The sequence below is a fragment of the Dryobates pubescens genome (assembly GCF_014839835.1).
Source record: "Dryobates pubescens isolate bDryPub1 chromosome 41 unlocalized genomic scaffold, bDryPub1.pri SUPER_41_unloc_2, whole genome shotgun sequence".
Lineage (NCBI taxonomy): Eukaryota > Metazoa > Chordata > Aves > Piciformes > Picidae > Dryobates > Dryobates pubescens.
The window spans coordinates 326,429-343,485 of record NW_026530686.1 but is presented as its reverse complement, the minus strand read 5'-3'; the positions used below and the strand labels follow the sequence as shown (position 1 = coordinate 343,485).

Genomic DNA, 17,057 nt, shown 5'->3' with positions numbered 1-17,057 from the left:
CCTCGCGGGTCCCGTCCCGACTCCGAAGCGGCGCAGCACCGGCCCCTCTGCCGCGGTACGGCCCGGGGCAGCCCGGTACGGCCCCGCTTCGGCTCGGGACAGCCCGGTTCAGCCCGGTAAGGCTCAGCCCGGTTCGTCCCGGTCCGGCTCGGATCCGCCCGCTTTGTCCCGGTGCAGCCCGGCCCGGCTCGGTACGGCCCCACTTTGGTCCGAGACAACCGGGTTCGGCCCTGGACAGCCCGGTTCAGCCCGGCAAGGCTTAGCCCGGTCGGTCCCGGTGCAGCCCGGTCCGGTTCGATCCCGCCCGGTCCGACCCGGTGCAGCCCGATCCAGCTGGGTCCCGCCCGGTCCATCCCGGTGCAGCCCAGTCCGGATGCTGCTGACCGGGGACCGAGCAGCGCCGTGAGCCGCAGGTGCCCGCATGGCCCCCCGCGGGATGCGGCCCGGGACGCCCTTCCTCCGCCTCCTCCTCCTCCTCACCGCCACCGGTAAGCCTCCACCGGGACCACCGGGAATGCCGGCTCGGAAACAACGCGGGGGGAGGTGTGGGGGGGGTGGAAGGGGGGGGAGGGGGCGGAAATGGGGCTGGGGGCCACTGATAACCCACGAGGGGGAACCGAAAGGGGAAGCGGGACGGCAGCTGGGAGCGCCGGGAGGGATCGAGCCCCTGGAGCGGGGGCGGGGCAGGGCCCGGGGGATGGACGGGGGGAGGGGGAGGTCTGCGCACACGCGTGTGAACATGGGGGGGGTGCACACACGTGAGAAAGTGGGGAGGGGGCTCTCAGTGTGTGTGCACACGCGTGTGACCGTGCGGGGGGGGGGGGGTGTCCACATGCATGTGAACTGGGGGGGGTCTGTGCACACGCGTGTGAGCGTGGGGTGTCCTCTGTGTGTGTGCACACGAGTGTGAAGGCGGGGGGGGCGTGCACACGCGTGTCCGACCGTGTACGTGTGCCCTCCTGCGTGTGCACCTGCGGCTCCCCGCACCTGTCCCTGGGTCCCCCTCAGCGTCCCCCGTGGGTGTCCCTCGCCCCCCGGCCCTGTCCCCCTGTTCCCCCCTCCCCGTGCCTCAGTTTCCCCTCCCCCGTGGAAACTGGGGTTTAGTGGGGGGCTGACGTCACCCGTGGGGCGCTCCGTCCCCACTCCATGACCCTCAGCCCGTGGGGGGGTGTTTGGGACTCTGTGGGTGGGGGGCGACCCGGCCGTGACCCCCCCACCCCCCTCAGCCCCTCATTGGGCATCAGGTCTGCAGCTGGGGTGGTCCTGTGTGTGCCCAGGGGGGGCCTGGGCTGTGCCCACGCGTGGGGGTGAAGGTGGCACCGCGTGTACCCTCTCTCCCCCCACAGTGCCCCTCCCCCCCCCGTCACTCTCAGAGACCCCCACCCCTGTGTGTGTCCCCCCCCCCCGCTCCTCGCAACCGCCCAGCCCGGTCCTGCCGCTCCCCGCGGGCTGAGCCGGGCCGGGGCGTGGGGCGGCGGGAGCCGGTTCGGCAGGTTCCCGGCGCCGTTCCCACGCGCTTGGCACCGGGGGTGGGGATGCCCCGCGGCGGGGGCTGCCTGACGGCACCCAACACCGGCACCCACCCGGGCAGCCGCCTGGGCATCAGACTGGGCACCCAGTCTGGCGTCCACCTGATCACCAAACCAGGCACCCATCCCAGGAGCCACCTGGGCACCCACCTGGGCACCCATATGGGCACCCACCTGGGCACCCACCTGACCATGCAGGCACCCACCTGGGCACCCACTCGGGTACCCACCTGGCCACTCAACCAAGCACTCACTCCAGCACCCATGTAGGCAGCAACCTGGCCACCCAGGCACCCACCTGAGCACCCATCCGGGCTCACCTGGGCACTGAACCAGACACCCACCTGGGTACTCAACCGGGCCCCCCCTGGGTGAAAGCCTGGATGGGGCACTCAGTGCCAAGGTCTGGCTGATCGATCAGGGTCGGTGATCGATTGGACCTGGCGATCTCGGAGGTCTCTTCCACCCTGGTCGGTTCTGTGATCAGCCTGGCACCCACCTGTCCGCCTGGGCACTGAGCCAGGCACCCACCTGCCCACCTGGGTACTTAACCGGGCACACACCCGGGCACCCACCCTGGCACCGTGCCCCTGCCGCTGTCATCCTGACCCCACCAAGCCCCCTCAGCACCTCTGGCACGCGTCTGGCCTGGGCACGGCCGAGGGGTCGTGAGTCACATCCTGGGCACCAGCGGGCACCTCATCAGGGGGTAATTAGCGCGGGCGGGGGGTGGCGGGGGGGGGGTTGGGGGCTCTCCGGGGAGGCCCCCCCGGGGCCGGCGGGGGCGGTGCCCTCCGCAAGCTGCGGCAGCGCCTGGCATGCGCGCGGGCCGGTCGGGCTGGCCGCACCGGCACCGCCGCTCCGCCGCTGCCACCGGCGGCGCCCAGCGCCCGGGCGGGGCCCAGCCGCGCCCCGGCGACAGCTCCGGGCTGGCACGCGCCGGGACGCCGACCGGAGCGGGCGGCAAGGCCGGGGAGGGGGCGCGGGGGGGCATGAGCAGGGCCAAGGGAGCTGAGTGGGCACAGGTGTGCCCGGGCGGTGCCAGCCGTGCACGGGTGTGCCCAAGTGAGGGTGAGTGTGCCCAGGCAGTGCCAAGCACTCGTGAGTGTGCTCAAGTGACAGGAGGGGCACAGGGGTGACTGAGTGGGCACAACAGAGTGGGCACAGGTGTGCCTGGGCACTGCCAACCGTGCATGGGTGTGCCCAAGTGAGTGATAGTGTCCACAGGGGAGCTTAGTGGGCACAAGTGAGTGAGAGGGCACAGAGGGGGCTGAGTGTGCAGAGGTGTGCCCAGGCAGTGCCAAGCATGCATGAGTGTGCCCAAGTCAGTGTGAGTGGGCATACAGGGGTCTGTGTGTGCCCAAGTGAGCAAGAGTGGGCACAAGGGTATCTCAGCATTGCCAGGTGAGTGTGGTGTGCCCAAGGGGTTCTGAGCGTTGCCAAGCAGGCATGAGTGTGCCCGAGTGTGCCAACTGTGCCCAAGCATGAGTGTGTCCAGGGGTACCCAAGTGCATGGAGATGCTGATGAGTGTGTGCCAGGGTGAGTGTGCCCAAGCGTGGGTGAGTGTGCAAGCACAAGTGTGCCCAATGTGTCCAAACGTGCCCAAGGAGTGTGCCCAAGTGTTCTTGCACACACCTGAGTGCCAGCATGGCTCTGTGCAACTGTGAGTGTGCCAAGTGTGCTGGAGCATGCCCAAGTGTGCCCAATGTGTTGCATGGTTGTGGGTGCCAGCACGGATGTGTGGCAGAGCAGTGTGCCCAAGCATGCTCAATGTGCCCAAGCGTGCCCAAGCGTGCCCATGTGCCCAACTGTGCCAATGTGTCCAGGTGTGCCCAAGCACATCCAATGTGCCCAAGCATGCCAGAGCATGCCTAGGAGTGCCCAATATGCCAAAGTGTGCCCAGGTGTGCCCAAGTGTGCCCAGATGTTCTTGTGTGTATGCGGGTGCCAGCACGGTCACGTGCAAATGTGCCCAAGTGTGCCCAAGCATGCCAGCTGTGCCCAAGCATGCCCAAAGTGTCCAAGAACTCCAGAGCATGCCCAGGTGTGCCCAAGTGTGCCCAGGTGTGCCCAGGCGTGTCCAAGCGTGCCCCATGTGCCCAAGTTTGCCCAGGTGTGCCTGAGTGTGTCCCATGTGCCCAGGTGTGCCTGGGTGTGCCCAGGTGTGCCCGGGTGTGGTGGCACGGACGCGGGTGCCAGCCTGGCCGTGTGCAGGAGCGAGTGTGACCGAGTGTGCCGGGCGTGCCGGGGGGAGCAGGGGTGGCCCAAGCTCGCCGGGCGAGCGCGGTGCCAGGCTGGGTGCCCGCAGGGAGCCGCGCGGGCGTGGTGGAGGTGGAGCGCAGCGTGACGGCCGTGCTGGGCCAGGACGTGGTGCTGCCCTGCCGCTACCGGGCGCAGGAGCAGGAGCAGGTGGTGCAGGTGACCTGGCTGAAGCGGGGCCCCGGCGGGCACAGCGCCAAGCTGGCGGTGCTGGACCTGCGGCACGGCGAGCACGTGCAGGAGCCCTACGCCGGGCGCGTGCTGCGGCGGGCGCCCGAGGCGGCGCTCGAGGACAGCGCCATCGTCCTGCGCAACGCCGTGCAGGGCGACGAGGGCGACTACGAGTGCCACCTCAGCACCTTCCCCCAGGGCACCTTCGAGGGGCACCTCACCCTCAAGGTGCTGGGTGAGTGCCCGGCCGCGGCGGCGGGGCGTGGGCGCGGGGCGGCGGGCGTGGGGGGATGTGGAGGGGGTGTCGGGCAGTGGGCACCGCATGGTGGGCAAGGGGCGGGGGCGGGGGGCGGTGAGGCGGTGGGCATGGGCTGTGGGACAATGGGCATCAGGCGGTGGGCGCTGTTGATGGACAGAGGGCAATGGGGCATGAGGTGACGGGGTGGTGGGCATGGGATGGTGGGCATGGGGCAATGGGCATAGGGTGATGGGCACAGGGCAGTGGAGCAGTGGCCACGGGGCGATGAGGATGGGGCGGTGGACAAGGGGCATAAGGTGGTGGGCACGGGGTGGTGGGCATGGGGTGGCATGCAAGGGACAATGGGCATGGCCTGGTGGGCATGAGACAGCAGGCGTGGGCTGATGGGCATGGGGCAAGGGGATGGCGGGCACAGGGTGCTGGGGCAGCTGGCACAGGGTAACTGGTGCTGGGTACCCAGTGAGTGGCGCCGGGCACGGGGCCGGGGTCGGGCAGGGCCGGGCGCAGTGAAGCCCAGAGCGGGCGCAGCACCCACGGGTGCCAATGCCGGTGCCACCCCCAGTGCCACCACTGCCCATCCTGAACCCGGGGCCGCCGCTGGAGGAGGGCCAGGGCCGGACGCTGGCAGCCTCATGCACGGCCGAGGGCAACCCGGTGCCCTCGGTGCGCTGGGAGACAGAGGTGCGTGGCACCAACGCCACGCGGCGCTCGGCCCATGCCCGCTCCGCCTCCGTCACCAGCGAGTTCTTCCTGGTGCCCGGGCGCAGCATGAACGGCAAGAGCCTGACCTGCGTGGTGGCACACCCCGGCCTGGCACACGAGAAGAGGATCACTCACCAGCTCAGCGTCGCCTGTGCGCCACCGGGCACCTGCGGGCACCTGCGGGCATGGCGGGCACCAGGGCCACGGGGGTGGGATGGGCACTGAGGGCACAGCAGCCACTGGGGCCGTGGGGGGTGGGATGGGCAATGAGGGCACAGTGGGCACCAGGGGCCATGGGGCATGGGATGGGCACTGAGGGCACAGCAGCCACTGGGGCCATGGGGGGTGGGATGGGCAATGAGGGCACAGTGGGCACCAGGGGCCATGGGGCATGGGATGGGCACTGAGGGCACAGCAGGCACCAGGGGCGTGGGGATGTGGAGGATGTGAAGGGCATGGGGAAGGTTGGGAGGTGGGAAGGGGCTTGGGGACATGGTGGGCATGGGGTCACGATGGGCATGAAGGGTGCTGGGGACAAGATGGGCATGGGGGACTGGGGGGCATGATGGGCACCGAGGGACATGGTGGCATGAGGGGCACGGGGGACACGATGGGCACTGGGGGGCGTCAAGGGGCATGGAGGCTGTGGGGGCTGGGAGGGCCACAGCAGTGCCACACGGGGCCTGTGCCCAGGCCGTGCCCTCACTGTGCCCTCGCTGTGCCCAGACCTGTCGGACGCCTCGGTGCTGGGGCACACGGCGGAGTGGCAGGAGGGCATGGAGGGTGCCACCCTGACCTGCCTGGGGGATGGCAACCCCCCCCCCACCTTCAACTGGACTCGGTGAGGACCCTGACCCCTGCCCAGCCCTGACCCCTGCCCACCCCCTGCCCACCTCCTGCCCAGCCCTGACCCCTGCCCAGCCCTGACCCCTGCCCACCCCCTGCCCACCTCCTGCCCAGCCCTGACCCCTGCCCAGCCCTGACCCCTGCCCACCCCCTGCCCACCTCCTGCCCAGCCCTGACCCCTGCCCAGCCCTGACCCCTGCCCAGCCCCTGCCTCCCAGTCCCTGCTCTGCTGTCCCCTGCTCCATGTCCCTCCTGTGTGCCCTCCCCAGGTTGCCTGCCCCAGCTCTGTGCCCTGCCTGTGCCAGCGCCCCTGTGCCATGCCAGCCCTGCCCTGCCCATGCTGTGTCCCCTGCCAGGCCTTTGCCATGCCCCAGCTGCTGCCTGTGCTGGTGCCCCCTCACGTCCCTGCTGTCTCCCCTTGCCCATGCCGTGCCCCCCATGCCCATGCCACCCTGTCCATACCATGTCCCCTGTGCCCACATGCCCCCTGTGCCACCCAGTCCTTGCCATGTTCCCTTGCCCACGCAGTGTCCTCCCTTTCCTGTCCCCCTGCCCATGCCACGTCCCCTGTGCCCATGTTCCCTCCATGCCACCCAGGCCCTGCCATGTTCCCTTGCCCATACAATGCCCCCCATGCCCCCATCCCCCCCATGCCCACCTGTCCCTCACCACTTCCCCCCACCCATCCCTTCCCAGTGCCCCCCATCCCTGCCATGCCACCCCTGCCCTGCCCGTCCCCAGCGTGTCCCTGCCCAGGCCTGCCCGTGCCAGGGGCCCTGGCGTGGAGCACGGCAGGCGGTGCCATGCCTGGGCACGCCCGGGGCAGGGCGGCACCGTGGGAACCGGCAGGGCCTTTGATGGCAGCGGCAGTGCCGCCCTGTGCCCACACCCAGCGGTGCCCGGGCAGGCCAGGGGGCTGACGCTGGTGCCCACCGCAGGCTGAACGCCCCTCTGCCCGCGGGGGTGAGGGCCAAGGGGGACACCCTGGTGTTCCAGCGGCCCCTGGCAGCCGCCGACGCCGGGGCCTACGTTTGCCGCGTTGCCAACCGCGTGGCTGCCAAGGAGGCGCGTGCCAACGTCAGCATCAGGGGCAGGGAGCCAGGTGGGTGCCAGAGGGGAAGGGGAGGGCACCCTAAGGTGCCCATGGCTCCCTTGAGGGGTGGGCATTGGGGTGGGGGTACAGGGGGGCAGCACTGTGTTGTGCTCTTCCTCCCTGGGCTCTTCTCTGTGTGCCCATCTCTGTGCCACCCACCTGTCCTTGGGCTCTGTGTGCCCATCTCTGTGCCACCCACCTGTCCTTGGGCTCTGTGTGCCCATCTCTGTGCCCCCTGCCTGTCCTTGGGCTCTGTGTGCCCATCTCTGTGCCCCCTGCCTGTCCTTGGGCTCTGTGTGCCCATCTCTGTGCCCCCTGCCTGTCCTTGGGCTCTGTGTGCCCATCTCTGTGCCACCTGCCTGTCCTTGAACTCTGTGTGCCCATCTCTGTGCCACCCACCTGTCCTTGAGCTCTGTGTGCCCATCTCTGTGCCCCCTGCCTGTCCTTGAGCTCTGTGTGCCCATCTCTGTGCCCCCTGCCTGTCCTTGGGCTCTGTGTGCCCATCTCTGTGCCACCCACCTGTCCTTGGGCTCTGTGTGCCCATCTCTGTGCCACCTGCCTGTCCTTGGGCTCTGTGTGCCCATCTCTGTGCCACCTGCCTGTCCTTGGGCTCTGTGTGCCCATCTCTGTGCCACCTGCCTGTCCTTGAACTCTGTGTGCCCATCTCTGTGCCCCCTGCCTGTCCTTGGGCTCTGTGTGCCCATCTCTGTGCCCCCTGCCTGTCCTTGAACTCTGTGTGCCCATCTCTGTGCCACCCGCCTGTCCTTGGGCTCTGTGTGCCCATCTCTGTGCCACCCACCTGTCCTTGAACTCTGTGTGCCCATCTCTGTGCCCCCTGCCTGTCCTTGGGCTCTGTGTGCCCATCTCTGTGCCACCCACCTGTCCTTGGGCTCTGTGTGCCCATCTCTGTGCCACCCACCTGTCCTTGGGCTCTGTGTGCCCATCTCTGTGCCCCCTGCCTGTCCTTGGGCTCTGTGTGCCCATCTCTGTGCCCCCTGCCTGTCCTTGGGCTCTGTGTGCCCATCTCTGTGCCCCCTGCCTGTCCTTGGGCTCTGTGTGCCCATATCTGTGCCACCCACCTGTCCTTGGGCTCTGTGTGCCCATCTCTGTGCCACCCACCTGTCCTTGGGCTCTGTGTGCCCATCTCTGTGCCCCCTGCCTGTCCTTGGGCTCTGTGTGCCCATCTCTGTGCCCCCTGCCTGTCCTTGGGCTCTGTGTGCCCATCTCTGTGCCCCCTGCCTGTCCTTGGGCTCTGTGTGCCCATCTCTGTGCCACCCACCTGTCCTTGGGCTCTGTGTGCCCATCTCTGTGCCACCCACCTGTCCTTGGGCTCTGTGTGCCCATCTCTGTGCCACCTGCCTGTCCTTGGGCTCTGTGTGCCCATCTCTGTGCCACCCACCTGTCCTTGGGCTCTGTGTGCCCATCTCTGTGCCCCCTGCCTGTCCTTGGGCTCTGTGTGCCCATCTCTGTGCCCCCTGCCTGTCCTTGGGCTCTGTGTGCCCATCTCTGTGCCCCCTGCCTGTCCTTGGGCTCTGTGTGCCCATCTCTGTGCCACCTGCCTGTCCTTGGGCTCTGTGTGCCCATCTCTGTGCCCCCTGCCTGTCCTTGGGCTCTGTGTGCCCATCTCTGTGCCCCCTGCCTGTCCTTGAGCGCTGTGTGCCCATCTCTGTGCCCCCTGCCTGTCCTTGAGCTCTGTGTGCCCATCTCTGTGCCCCCTGCCTGTCCCTCTGTCCCCTCCCAGTCTCTTCATCTCTCCTCTGCTCAGCCTTCCCCAGATGCTTCTTCCTCATCTTCCTCTTCCTCTTCTTTGCTTTCCTCTTCTTCACCACCCATCCCTCCATCCCTGCCTGTCCTCACCTCTGCCCATCCCCCCACCGCCCTTCCACTCTACCCATCCTCCCCCTCCATTTCTCCACCCGTCATCATCATCATCATCATCATCTTCCATCCCTCCTCCCTCCCACCACCTCTCCGCCCCCCCGTGGCCCCCTCCTGCCCTCTCCCCTTGGTCGCCCTGAGCTCTGGGCGGCGCCGCCCCGCGCCGGGGCTGACTGCCGCTGCCCCCCGCAGAGGATGAGGTTCGCAAGGTGGATCTGGTCTCGGCCTCGGTGGTGGTGGTCGGGGTCATCGCTGCCGTCCTGCTCTGCGTCCTGGTGGTGGTGGTGGTGGTCATGACCCTCTACCACCGCCGCAAGACCAAACGCATCTCCGAGAAGTAGTAAGAGGCTGCCCGGGGGGCTGGGGGGGCTGGGGGGGGGTCCCGAGGGCTCCGTGCTGAGAGGTCCCCTGGTGTCCCCCCCCGCAGCGAGGAGGAGCTGACCCTGACCCGCGAGAACTCCATCCGCCGCCTGCACTCCGGCCACGGCGCCGACGCCCGCGCACAGGTCTGGCGCTAGGGGGCGCTGGGGGCGGGCGATTCAAGCAGTTAGGTTTTGGGGCGCCCTGGGTGATGGTGGGTGGTGGGGGACCCAAGGGGTTAGGTCTTGGGGTACCTTAGGGGGTGGGGGTTGGGGTGAGGGGTGGTGGAGTACCCAAGGGAGTTGGACTTGGGTCCCCTGGGTGATGGATTTTGGGGTACCCAAGGAAGAGGATCTTGGGGGCGATGGGTTGGGGGTGATGGGTGTTGGGTACCTGAGGTGCTGGCTATGGAGGTTTAAGGGCTGGGGAGCAGGGTGCCCAAGGGCCCAGGCCGTGGGGTGCCCAGGGGTGCCCGTGGGTGCGAGGCCTCCCGGTGCTCTGCCAGCTGGAGGAGACGCTGCAGCTGCGGGCAGAGAGCCGCCAGGGCAGCCTGCGGGGGGACAGCCTGCGGGGGGACAGCCTGCGGGGGGACAGCCTGCGGGGCACCAGCATCTGCTCTGCCATGGTGAGAGCCCACGGCTGCCACTGGGGGGGGGAGGGGGGAGAGAGGGTCCTGCGCCCAGCCCAGGGCTTCACATCCTCCAGAATGTTCCCCTGGGGGTCCAAGACCCTTCCAGGGGTCCAATGTCCCACGGCGGGGGGGCGGGGGGGGTGTTCATGGGTCTGTGTGACCCCCCTCAACCCATCCCCATCCCCGTGGGTGTCCCTGGGGCAGGGTTCAGTTCCCCACGGGGGGGCCAGCAGTATCCTGGGGGGGGGGGGGGTGATGGTCAGCGGCGACCCCCAGCCCTGTCCCCGTGCGGGACCCCGGGGCCGGATCCAATCCACCGTGGGGGGGTTCTGGGTCCGTGGTGACCCCCCCGCCCCCCCCCCGCAGAGCGAGGAGCCCGAGGGCCGCAGCTACTCCACGCTGTCCACGGTGCGGGAGATCGAGACCCAGACGGAGGTGCCGGCGGTGGCGCCGCTGCTGCCGGTGCCGGCGGGCAAGGAGCCGAAGGAGGAGGAAGAGGAGGGCGGCGGGGGCGGGGGGGGGGACCCCATCAAGCAGGCCATGACCCACTTCGTGCAGGAGAACGGAATGCTGCAGGCCAAGCCCAGCACCAACGGCATCTACATCAACGGCCGCGGGCACCTGGTGTGAGCCGCGGGGCTGGGGGGCGCCCAGCGGACCCCCGCGGTCCCCTCGCTGCTCCCCCAGCTCTGCAGGACAGGCTCCGGTCCCCGAGCGTCACCTCGCTGCCGGCAGGGGGCCAGGGACATGCAACCTGCCCCGGGATGGGCTCCGGTCCCCAGCTGTCCCCTGGCTGCGGGCAGGGGGCTGGGGACAGACCCCAGGACAAGCTCCGGTCCCCAGCTGTCCCCTGGCTGCGGGCACAGGGTTTGGGGACATTCACTGGCGGGCAGCTGGAGAGGAGGTGACAGCAGCATCCAGGACCACCCCCAGGTGTGGGGACACCTCCTGACAGGGGCTGGAGCCCCCACCCCAACCCCCCTCGGACTCTGGGCTGCTCCTTCCTGCGGCGCTGGGGACACCGCGGTCTGGTGGCACTTGGGATTCTTGTGCCCCCCCCAGCCCCTCCAACCCCTTTTTGTCACCCCCTAAGCTGCCACTGGGACCCGGGGGGGGGAGGGGGTCCCTGGGGACGTGGCACCCCCGTGTACAGACGTGTAAAGGATGGGACCCCTCCCCCCCCGACCCTGCTTGTAAATAAACCTCCCCCCCCCCCCGCGGGACCTTGGGACCCTGAATCGAGCTCAGCCTGGGGGAGGGACACGGTGGGGGTGGCACTGGCACACACAGGGGCACGAGTGGGGTGGCACAGGGCAACGGTGGGGGTGGTGCTGGCACATGAGTGTGCATGGGGGGGCAGCCACAACTTGGCACTGGGGGCACGTGGGGAGTGTGCTGGGCCCTGTGCAAGCCTCAGCAGCTCGTGCCAGCCTGCAGGAGTGAGCACAAGTGAGTGTGCAAGAGCACAGCCCAGCTCTGCAGGAGGGTGTGCAGGCTGGCACAGGCAGGTGTGCAGGAGTGGGCGTGCACAAGCACGGCCCTGGCACCAGCAAGTGGGCAGCATGCCCACGAGCGTGCCCAAGCTCCTGCCAGCATGCACAAGTGTGCAGGAGCAGGCCCCAGCACATGCAGGAACGTGCACAAGTGTGCCCCAGCACACCAGGCCGTGGCCCAGCAAGTGTGCAAGAGCAGTGCCCAAGCTGGCACAAGCCAGCATTCACAAGCAGGCCCCAGCACAGGGGAGTGTGCAAGAGCAGTGCCCAGCCTTGCACCAGCAAGTGTGCAGGAGTGAGTGTGCACCAGCAGCCCCCAGCGCTCAGGAGTGTGCCCTAAGCGTGCCCTGAGTGTTCCCAGGTGTGCCCTGAGCGTGCCATGAGTGTGCCATGAGTGTGCCCTGAGTCTGCCCTGAGTGTGCCCTGACCATGCCCTGAGCATGCCCTGAGTGTGCCCTGAGTGTGCCCAGGTGTGCCCTGAGTGTGCCCTGAGCGTGCCCTGAGTCTGCCCTGAGCATGCCCTAAGCGTGCCCTGAGCGTGCCCAGGTGTGCCCTGAGCGTGCCCTGAGCATGCCCTGAGTGTGCCCTGAGCGTGCCCTGAGCGTGCCCTGACCGTGCCCTGAGTGTGCCCTGAGCATGCCCTGAGTGTGCCCTGAGCGTGCCCTGAGTGTGCCCTAAGCATGCCCTGAGTGTGCCCTGACCGTGCCCTGAGCGTGCCCTGAGCATGCCCAGGTGTGCCCTGAGCGTGCCCTGACCGTGCCCTGAGTGTGCCCTGAGCGTGCCCTGAGCATGCCCTGAGCGTGCCCTGAGCGTGCCCTGAGCGTGCCCTAAGCGTGCCCTGAGTGTGCCCTGAGCGTGCCCTGAGCATGCCCTAAGCGTGCCCTGAGCGTGCCCTGAGTCTGCCCTGAGCGTGCCCTGAGTGTGCCCTGAGTGTGCCCTGAGCATGCCCTGAGCGTGCCCTGAGTGTGCCCTGAGCATGCCCTGAGTCTGCCCTAAGCGTGCCCTGAGTGTGCCCTGAGTGTGCCCTGAGCATGCCCTGAGCGTGCCCTGAGTGTGCCCTGAGCGTGCCCTGAGTGTTCCCTGAGCGTGCCCTGAGCGTGCCCTGAGTGTGCCCTGAGAGTGCCCTGAGCATGCCCTGAGTGTTCCCTGAGCGTGCCCTGAGTCTGCCCTGAGCGTGCCCTGAGTCTGCCCTGAGTGTGCCCTGAGCGTGCCCTGAGCATGCCCTGAGCGTGCCCTGAGCGTGCCCTGAGCATGCCCTGAGCGTGCCCTGAGCGTGCCCTGAGTCTGCCCTGAGCGTGCCCTGAGTGTGCCCTGAGCGTGCCCTGAGTGTGCCCTGAGCATGCCCTGAGCATGCCCTGAGTGTGCCCTGAGCATGCCCTGAGCATGCCCTGAGCGTGCCCTGAGTGTGCCCTGAGCATGCCCTGAGTCTGCCCTAAGCGTGCCCTGAGTGTGCCCTGAGCGTGCCCTGAGCATGCCCAGGTGTGCCCTGACCGTGCCCTGAGCGTGCCCTGAGTGTGCCCTGAGCATGCCCTGAGTCTGCCCTGAGTGTGCCCTGAGCGTGCCCTGAGCATGCCCTGAGCATGCCCTGAGCGTGCCCTGAGCGTGCCCAGGTGTGCCCAACGTGCCCCCCGTGCCCCCCGTGCCCCCCGTGCCCGCCCTGCGCAGGCGCTGCCACCCTGCCCTGCCCTGCGGTCTGGCGGCGCCGGGGAGCAGGAAGTGGCCTCGAGGGGGAGGCTGAAGCCTTCCTGAGGCCTCGAAGCTGCGTCAGGGCCCTGCAGCCACACAACTTCCTCCCCCAGCCCTCCGCCCCCCGCCCCGGGACCTCTTCCTCTGCCCCGCCACGGTGCCGGGGGGTGCCAAGGGGGGGCTCGGTGCCATGGGCAGGATCTGACCCTGTGGCGCCAGGCCGGGGGGCTCCTGGCGTCGCCTCCATGGCGCTGAGGGCGCGGCAGAAGGCGGCGAGGCGCAAGGGCGGCACCGGGGAGAGAGTCTTCGGCTGCGACCTCCTGGAGCATCTCCAGCGGTCAGGGCAGGAGGGTAAGTGCCCCCCCCCCGGCACCGCCCCGGGCACCCTCCCGGCCGCCCACCCCCCGCTCGTGGGGCACCCACCCGAGGGTTGTCCCCGCGGCCGCAGGAAGCAGGGAGGGCACCGAGGCGTTGCGTGGGTGCCGCTGGGGGCAAAGGTGGCAGCTGGCACCCCCTGGGGGGCACCCTCTGAGCTTTGGAGGGCTTCTGGCGCCTCCAATCTCGGCGCCCAGCAATCGGCGCCGCTCCGAGGGGATGCGGTGGCCAGGGGCACCCGGGGGGCACCCGGGGACCGGCCGCCCCACGGTGACCGGCGCGGGGCGGCTCCCGGGCCGGGCCTGGGGTGAGGGGGGCCGGGTGATGGAGGAGCCGGGGGTGCCCCCCCGCAGTGCCCCAGGTGCTGAGGAGCTGCTCGGAGTTCGTGGAGCGGCACGGGGTGGTGGATGGCATCTACCGGCTCTCAGGGGTCGCCTCCAACATCCAGCGGCTGCGGTGAGCGGCGCCGGGGCAGAGCGGGAGGTGGAGCAGACAGGGGGGAGGTGGAGGGATGGAGGTGGTGGAAGTGTTGGGATGGAGATGGAGCAGGTGGGGAGGAGAAAGGAGGTCTCAGAATGGTGGAGACAGGAACAGGTGAGATGGGGATGGGATGGAGATAGAGATGGAGGCAGGAGCAGGTGGGATGGAACTGGAGACCAGCTGAGATCAGACAGGTGGAGATGGGATGGAGGTGGGATGGGATGGATGGGGTGGGATGGGATGGGATGGGATGGGGTGGGATGGATGGATGGGATGGGATGGGATGGATGGGTGGATGGGGTGGGGTGGGATGGGATGGGATGGGATGGGGTGGGATGGGATGGGATGGGGTGGGACGGGATGGATGGATGGGATGGGATGGGATGGATGGGTGGATGGGGTGGGGTGGGATGGGATGGGATGGGGTGGGATGGGATGGGGTGGGATGGATGGATGGGATGGAATGGGATGGAATGGGGTGGGATGGGATAGATGGGATGGGGTGGGATGGATGGATGGGATGGATGGATGGGATGGGATGGGATGGGATGGGATGGGGTGGGATGGATGGATGGGATGGGATGGATGGATGGATGGGGTGGGATGAGATGGGATAGGATGGGATGGGATGGATGGATGGGGTGGGGTGGGATGGGATGGGATGGGATGAGATGGGATAGGATGGGATGGGATGGGATGGGATGGGATGGATGGATGGGGTGGGATGGGATGGCTTTGGTGCCCTCCTGTCCCTTTCATCCCTCTGTCTCCTGTGTCCCCCTTTCCCCTCCATCCCTCTTCCCCCACTGCCCCAGGCCACTCCATCCTCATGTCCCCAGTGTCCCCAAGTGTCCCCCTGTCCCCTCCACCCTGCCCAGGCAGCAGCAGGACCCCACTGACCCCACCCCATTGACACCCCCTCGGGCCTGCCTCCACCCCTGGGGACCACCTCTGGTGTCCCCAAGCCCTACTGAATGCCACCAGACCAGCACCCCCAGACCCCCCCAGGCATGGGGTGGGGACACCCTGGGGACAAACCCCACCTGTCCCCCTCCCCAAATAACCCCCCCAGGGCAGCACAGCTCAGCAGGGCTGAGGACCACACTGTGCCCAGGCCGTGCCCAGAGCTGTGCCCCTGCGTTGCAGGCAGGAGTTCGATGCTGAGCGCTGCCCGGACCTGCAGAGGGACATTTACCTGCAGGACATCCACAGCGTCAGCTCCCTCTGCAAGGCCTACTTCAGGGAGCTGCCCAACCCCCTCCTCACCTATCAGCTCTACGACAAATTCGCTGTGAGTGCCCCCAGCCCCTCCCACGCCTTGTGCCCACCCCCCCCCGGGGTGGCATCGTCACCCTGTGCCCCCTCCCCGCCCCCGGCAGGACGCTGTGGCCATCCAGATGGAGGAGGGCAGGCTGGTGAAGATCAAGGAGGTGCTGAAGGAGCTGCCCCTGCCCCACCACAGGTGAGGGGTGGGGGGTGGGGAGGGGCACGGCTGGCAGAGGGTGGCACCTGCGGGGGGTGGCTGTGCCCACCGAGGTGTCCCTGGTGGCTTTGAAGGACTCTGGAGTTCCTGATGAGGCATCTCCTGCGCATGGCAGCCCACAGCAGCCAGACCAACATGCATGCCAGGAACCTGGCAATTGTCTGGGCACCCAACCTGCTGCGGTGAGCCGCGGGCGCCGGGCAGGGGGCGGCGGGCAGGGGGTGCTGGGTGGGGGGCAGCGGGCAGGGGGCAGCGGGCAGGGGGTGCTGGGTGGGGGGCAGCGGGCAGGGGGCGTCGGCCAGCGGGCAGTGGGCAGGGGGTGCTGGGTGGGGGGCAGCGGGCAGGGGGCGCCAGGCAGGGGGCAGCGGGCAGGGGGTGCTGGGTGGGGGGCAGTGGGCAGGGGGCAGTGGGCAGGGGGCAGCGGGCAGGGGGTGCTGGGTGGGGGGCAGCGGGCAGAGGGTGCTGGGTGGGGGGCAGTGGGCAGGGGGCAGCGGGCAGGGGGCAGCGGGCAGGGGGTGCTGGGTGGGGGGCAGTGGGCAGGGGGCAGCGGGCAGGGGGTGCTGGGTGGGGGGCAGTGGGCAGGGGGCAGTGGGCAGGGGGCAGCGGGCAGGGGGTGCTGGGTGGGGGGCAGCGGGCAGAGGGTGCTGGGTGGGGGGCAGTGGGCAGGGGGCAGTGGGCAGGGGGTGCTGGGTGGGGGGCAGCGGGCAGAGGGTGCTGGGTGGGGGGCAGTGGGCAGGGGGCAGTGGGCAGGGGGCAGCGGGCAGGGGTGCTGGGTGGGGGGCAGTGGGCAGGGGGCAGCGGGCAGGGGGCAGCGGGCAGGGGGTGCTGGGTGGGGGGCAGCGGGCAGAGGGTGCTGGGTGGGGGGCAGTGGGCAGGGGGCAGTGGGCAGGGGGCAGCGGGCAGGGGGTGCTGGGTGGGGGGCAGCGGGCAGAGGGTGCTGGGTGGGGGGCAGTGGGCAGGGGGCAGTGGGCAGGGGGCAGCGGGCAGGGGGTGCTGGGTGGGGGGCAGTGGGCAGGGGGCAGCGGGCAGGGGGTGCTGGGTGGGGGGCAGTGGGCAGGGGGCACCAGGCGGGGAGAGCAGGGAGCCAGGGGGGGTTGTGGAACCATGGAGTGATGGAGCTGTGGCACCATGGAGCCATGGGACCGTGGGTGATGGAGGCATGGAGTGAGGGGATCGTGCGCGGGGTGGGCACCCAACCTGCTGCGGCGGCTGCGGGCACCCAGCAGGGCTGGCACTGAGGGGTGGGCAGGGAGCTGGGGGGTCGTGGAGTTCTCGCACCATGGAGCCATAGAACCATGGATCATGGAATGGTTTTGGTTGGAAGAGACCTTTAGAGCCATTGAGTCCAACTCTTACCCAGCACTGCCAGGGCACTGCCAGGGCACTGCCAACCCCTGGCCCTCAGCACCACACCCACACAGCTCTGAGACCCTTCCAGGGATGGGGACTTCACCTCTGCCCTGGGCAGCCTGGGCCAGGCCTGGGCAAGCCTCAAGGGGCAGAAATTGCTCCTTGAGGCCAAGCTGAAGCTGCCCTGGGGCAGCCTGAGGTCATCTCTGCTCCTGGCCCTGCCCAGCCCCCCCCTGGCTGCAGCCTCCTCTCAGGAGCTGCAGAGAGCCAGGAGGTCTCCCTCAGCCTCCTCTCCCCCAGCTGCTCCTCCCCAGCCCTCTCCCCCAGACTCTTCCCCACCTCTGTTGCCCTTCCCTGGCCCTGCTCCAGCCCTCAAGATCCTTCTGGCCCTGGCCCCAGGCTTGCAGCCGTGGCCTCCCCAGTGCCCAGCCCGGGGGCAGCCTCCCTGCCCTGCAGCTGCT

At 69.2% G+C, this 17,057-nt stretch overlaps 1 protein-coding gene across 1 annotated transcript; it reads left to right on the top strand.

Annotated features, from left to right (window-relative positions):
• The first annotated feature begins 15 nt into the window (after positions 1–15).
• Positions 16–10,657, top strand: NECTIN4 (nectin cell adhesion molecule 4). The gene is made up of 10 exons (XM_054179221.1): positions 16–116; positions 324–488; positions 3,839–4,195; positions 4,782–5,072; positions 5,648–5,762; positions 6,706–6,869; positions 8,931–9,078; positions 9,166–9,244; positions 9,604–9,723; positions 10,096–10,657. The coding sequence occupies exons 2-10, from the start codon at positions 422–424 to the stop codon at positions 10,357–10,359; spliced, it is 1,605 nt and encodes a 534-aa protein (XP_054035196.1). The 5' UTR covers positions 16–116; positions 324–421; the 3' UTR covers positions 10,360–10,657.
• Positions 10,658–17,057: the final 6,400 nt, after the last annotated feature.